The sequence below is a fragment of the Phragmites australis genome, chromosome 15 (genome assembly GCF_958298935.1).
Source record: "Phragmites australis chromosome 15, lpPhrAust1.1, whole genome shotgun sequence".
Taxonomy (NCBI): domain Eukaryota; kingdom Viridiplantae; phylum Streptophyta; class Magnoliopsida; order Poales; family Poaceae; genus Phragmites; species Phragmites australis.
The window spans coordinates 29,480,813-29,486,104 of NC_084935.1; the positions used below are offsets into that span (position 1 = coordinate 29,480,813).

At 49.4% G+C, this 5,292-nt stretch overlaps 1 protein-coding gene across 1 annotated transcript; it reads right to left on the minus strand.

Moving 5' to 3' along the window:
* Positions 1-1,805: 1,805 nt before the first annotated feature.
* LOC133893670 (L-ascorbate oxidase homolog) lies at positions 1,806-5,084 on the minus strand. The gene is made up of 7 exons (XM_062334759.1): positions 4,498-5,084; positions 3,990-4,099; positions 3,600-3,870; positions 3,406-3,502; positions 2,556-3,267; positions 2,377-2,455; positions 1,806-2,280 (listed from the first exon to the last, which is right to left on the minus strand). Exons 1-7 carry the CDS (start codon positions 5,011-5,013, stop codon positions 2,077-2,079), a joined length of 1,989 nt encoding a protein of 662 aa, XP_062190743.1. The 5' UTR covers positions 5,014-5,084; the 3' UTR covers positions 1,806-2,076.
* Positions 5,085-5,292: the final 208 nt, after the last annotated feature.

A 5,292-nucleotide genomic window follows, 5' to 3' on the forward strand; every position in this document is an offset into this window, starting at 1 on the left:
AGAAACTAGAAGTTTATTTCTAAGGAAAATGAACTAAGGCTGAGAAACTTGCTAAGAGACGTTTTTTTAAAAAAACTATATGCTAAGAAACTAAAAACTTATTATAGAAACTAAAAAACTATATGTTAAGAAACTAAAAACTTATAGTTCATGCGCGTGAGCTTCTTCTCCCCCACTCCGATACGACACTGCGATATCAGATACGCGTCCAACCATGTCAGACGTGAGTCGACACTGCAATACCACACCGCAATTTTTTTGATACGCATGTCCCAGTAACATTGTTGACATGTGCCGTGCTTTCCTGAAAATTCATTCCGCGGTTCAGTTTCAGTTACCTCGACAAGGTCAAGCGAGCAGTAGTTTCAACCTTTTGTTGTCATATGATTGGACATGAAAAATATTGGGGGTTATGGTTCAGTTCCATTACCTTGCTGACCCGCAATGAACTGAGCTCGATATGCCTCCTGTCCTGGGGTCAGTTCTTCAGTTCACCACCCATGGCGATGATGCGGAGCAGCAGCATCTAAGATGTCTGGAGATGGATGACCGAGTTACATTAGAGCCTGTACCACATCAGGGAGGGAGAGAGGGAAGGAAATTCTATACCGTTCTTCTCTGATTTAACAGGTGACACGTGCAATTGAGAGGAATAAGGGAAACACGTGACATAAAAAAAAATCTTTCTACGAGATCGAGGCTCATAAAATTTCCTTCGAGAAAAGAGGGCTAAGGTCCAAGTTCCCATCATGTTAGCCAACGACGTGATGGGCCCCTCTCTACTCGCCGGAGATGGACTCTTCTTCATCCTTGAGCGCGGCCGCATAATTCTAATGTACGATTTGGGTGGGGGTGCCCTATCGGAGATCAACATCAACCCGCCACCCCTTGTCTCTGGGAAACATGTTCCTCATGACGACGGAGGACGGCAGGCTGGGAGTCGCCGGTGTGGTGGACCACGGCCTCATTGTTTGCTCCATTGTGATTTGTGAATATTTAGACAGCTCGCCATGTAATGTTTCGTTGTTCTGGCCTCGTAAGTGTTAGTTCAGTTAGTAACAGAAAAATATAGATAATGATAGATGGGATGAAGAAAAATGAATGGTGTATTTAAAGAATGAGATCACATATGCAACATGTTGCCTAACTGATCATTTGAAGTGATTTGTTTTCTGTTGGGTACTTCAAACTTTATTGTAGAGGTCAATTAGTAAAGAGTTCGTTGCTATGGTCAATTAGTATGTTTCTTTCAACGAATCGACCAAGAATACATGTTTAGGACCAAGATCAATCATTCAAGTTTACATTTATGCTTGTTTGAGGCTTTGAGTATTAGGTAATGTTATTTTTATGCTCAGCTGCCTGCTTGTAACTTTGAACTCGTATGTGATTGTCTTATCTTCTTCTAACAAAGAATGCATGTGGGCTAGTTTCAATTCAATTTCTTGAACAGGGTTTGCCCAACTAGAAGTTTCAGAATTGGATTTCATTCATACGCCTCCATGTTTCGCTCACATGCTGCATAAACTTGAACATTTTAACATACGAAATGACATCTAGGACAAAACTTGGAGAGGAAAAAATGGCGAGATATGAGCTAAGGAATTCATCATGGAGAGAATTTGAAGTTATTTTATGTTGGCCAGTTTAAGTAAGAACAGTGCTACTTATACTGGCCAATTATCATTCTTATCGTTGAATTCAACATGATAAAGTGTAATTCAGTATGGTTCACGGGTTCAGTTTATGTCTGAAATTAACAGAAAACTTATTAAGTTATGTTATCCCCTTTGTGGCCAATCAGGTGAAAGTCGAAAACTCGAAAACTTATATCTGTGTATCTTAAACCAGAAAACGTTGGACACCATTGAGCATGAGCCTGAGGTCTTGTCCTCAGGCAAATTACAAGTAGAAAAATACTAATAACATCAAAGAATATCAGTTCATCAGTTTTCGCCACAACACTTGTCACCTATCATCTTGATTTCAGCTATAAGTAGTATGATTTCTTCCACTAGACATATACCATGGGACGATAAATCAAGCCGTTGTAAGCAGTACGCCGAATCCTGTTCGTCAGTGTGGTAGACCGACGGCTCTGCCACAGAGTATGGCGTTCGTCGGGATGCTGTACTCATTGGCGAAGCTCTGCTCCGCCGTCCAGACCCTGAGGTACAGCTGCTGGCCAAGGTATTGCCGATCCCAGCTCGCGGACCTCAGGTTCCACATCCCCTGGTTGTCCAGCGACACCAAGATCGCCGACCATCCGTTCGGGTACACCTGACAGAGAGATTGCCGAAATGTTCAGTTCAGTTTCAACGATATTCAGAGTTCAGAGCTTGTTCCTCTACAATGTATCAGCTTCTACGGTTTTACCTGAACTGTATGCCTCGCTTGCGCGTCGACCAAGTTGTAGGTTTGCCGCTGGTTCTCAGTCCACTGGCCTGTGCCGTACCTGAATCCAGTGAGAAGTTGAAGGGTGAGTCGCTGTTTGCCATGTCAATGTTCATATCAGAAGCGAAGAGCAGGACAGGTTTTCAGGTGTTGTAGCTCACCCGACAACCCAGAAATCGTATCCATCCAGGTGCCAAGACTGCAGCTCGTTCTCGGTGTTCTGGAACACGACCTCGACGAACTCGTGCAGGTTGAGCCTGACCACCGGCGTCCCCGGCCGGGGGGCACCGCCGTCCGGGCTCGCCGCGATGCTGTCCCAGGAGATCACGTTGGCGATGTTGAAGTTGTCCGCGAGCTTCAGCGGCGTGTCGGGGGTGACGAACGAGACGCTGTTCACCGCGCACCGCCTCCGCCCGGCGATCACGGGAGCGGAGTTGGCGAACACCAGCGTCCTCGACGTCGGGATCGTGCCGTAGTGGAACGACCCCTGCGGGTTGGGCCGCGCCGCGCTGGCCGTCAGGTTCCACCTGAACGACCTCGCCTGGTTCATGGACCAGTCGAACTGCCCTGGCGGATCGGCCGGTAACGGTCCAGGCGCCCTGGAGCTCCCGCCGGTGTAGTGCAGGGTCCCGACCACCGTCAGGTTGGCCGGGCTGAACCGCGTGGACGCGACGACAGCGTAGTCCTGCGGCGGCTTGTCGAGGGTGACAAGGAACGCGACGGACTGGCCGACGTGCACGTCCAGTGAGTCGTAGACGTTCTGGACCGGGTGCGTGCCTTCGACCTCCACAAGCTTCAGCGAGTGGTTCTGGATCCTGAAGTTGATAGAGGTCTTGAGGCCGACATTGGAGACCCGGAACAGGTACGTCTTCCCTGATTCAACAACCATTTGCAGCAACATTTTTTTCTTCAGAATCGGCATTGAAACCATTTCATTCTTGTTCATCACATTAAAGTTCAGAACTGAAGTTTCAGAACGAAAAAAAGCGGCTCAGAACTAAGAATTGCTACCTTGGTCGCCGACGAAGGTTGCAGATTGCATGCCATTGATCAGAAGGCCGTCAGGGGACAGCACGGCGCCTCCTGCGTCCAGAGTCTGCCTCAATTGCTGCAACAAAAACATTGGAGGATACAAAAATTACTCTTTGATCAAATTGCACTGTCCCACGAGGGAGCAGTTCTTGGAGGAGATTGTTTGAGGATACCTTGTGCCCGGCCTTGTACCAGTCGCCGACGAGGAGGGTGAAGTCGCCGGCGGGCGGCGGGTAGGGGACGGGGATGGCGGGTCGCTGGTAGACGTTGAGTGCGCCGAAGCCGCCGGCTGCGCGGTGCATTGCGAGGGAGGGGAAGTAGGTGAAGGTGCCGATCTGGTCCTTGCTCTGGAACTTGTAGGTGTAGTTGGCGCCCGGCGGGATGGGGCAGTTGGTGCCCGCCACGCCGTCCTGCCACGAGTTCTTCCGCTGCTTGATGCCATTCCTGCGATGTATTTTTGTCCCCGTTTTGCGCAGAGTTAATCTCTCTGGATATGTTGGAGCCATTGCCGGAGAAGAAAGAAAGAGATGCGCCATTGAATTGCTCGATGGTTGAGTACGTACCATGTGATGAGGAATGGCTCGTCCAGGTTGTTGATGACGTTGACGATGAGGTTGTCGTTGGTGACGCAGTCGATGCGAGGGCCCGGGAACTGCCCGTTGATCAGGATGCCCTTCAACACCAATTGCAATTTGTAAGCCGAAATCCTAGTCAGGTTCAAACGAAAATTGACGAGCGAAAGGCGCGGTTTTTTATTGTTGCGAGAAATTCAGAGCACACTGCATCCCAGCAGAGAGGAATAGCAATTTCAGAACAGCAAGAGATCTAGAACGGAATAATACAAGAATGACACACTTGGTTGATAAAGACGGTAAAAATCCAAGAACGGCTCTACTTCTTAGTTGTAAACATTTTATCAAACAAAGGACCAGACATATTTGAGTGGCGGATTTGGGAGCAACAATGGCAAGAATCCCTGCCAGCAACTGGTCGAGCACCCAAAAATGGCAAACTAAAGACTAGTACCAAATTCAGGAAGCACGGGGAGGGAGATGGAGCCGCCATTAGTACCTGCTGCGTGGTGCCGAGCGGGTTGATGGGACCATACGTCACTGTCCAGGTGAAGTACCGGTAGGGATCGTCGGCGCCGGCGAGCGACGCCGCCACGAGGAGCACCAAGACCACGGTCGCGGTCACCGCCGTCACAGAAGCGGAAAAGGAAGGTGGCGCCATTGTTGGCACGGCGGCGAGCCGCGGCGGATCTCTAGATCTAGAAACGGAGCAGTGAGATGAGTGCAGTGAAGTGCAGCAGAGAGAGAGGGGGGGTGGGGTTTTGTAGCTGGAGCTGCTTTTCGCATTGCCTACTGCAGAGCTACGCGTATACAGTGATTGATTACACTGCACCGTACAGCACAGGAATGCAGGATGCAAATCTGCAATGCAAGCTGAGAGGGAGAAAAAAAAGGAGAGCTTTAAATGGAAGAGGCGCGAGCGAATAAAGCGAGACCTCCGCTCCGCCTGGCGCTGCGGCGGCAATGGCGGGGAGGGAGTAAAAGCAGGGACAGAGCCGCGCAACCTGTCTCCCATCCGGAGTCGGCTTAGAAGTTTATGGACTGCTTGTTCATTTTACTCTAGAAAGACATTGTACACACGGAGCTTCCAGACGCGTGCAGACATGGAGATTGCTGCTATATTCTGTAAAACCGAGGATTAAGACCTGCTAGTGGCACAAGGTGACCGTGGGAACAGCTGCGGTTGCAGGTATCAAGAAATTAATAATAATCTGAAGAAGAAGAAACGCATAGAGAGAGGGGAGGGGACAAGATCACTGGCCACGTGAATCCGTCGCAAACCTTATCTTAGTGA

Bases quoted from the DNA above. Each gene is read 5' to 3' on its own strand.
- LOC133893670 (XM_062334759.1), bottom strand. From the start codon at position 5,013: ATGGGAGACAGGTTGCGCGGCTCTGTCCCTGCTTTTACTCCCTCCCCG. The intron at 2,456-2,555 runs GTGAGCTACAAC...CACTGGATTCAG, and splicing joins TACGATTTCTGGGTTGTCGG to GTACGGCACAGGCCAGTGGA. The intron at 2,281-2,376 runs GTAAAACCGTAG...TCTCTCTGTCAG, and splicing joins AAGCGAGGCATACAGTTCAG to GTGTACCCGAACGGATGGTC.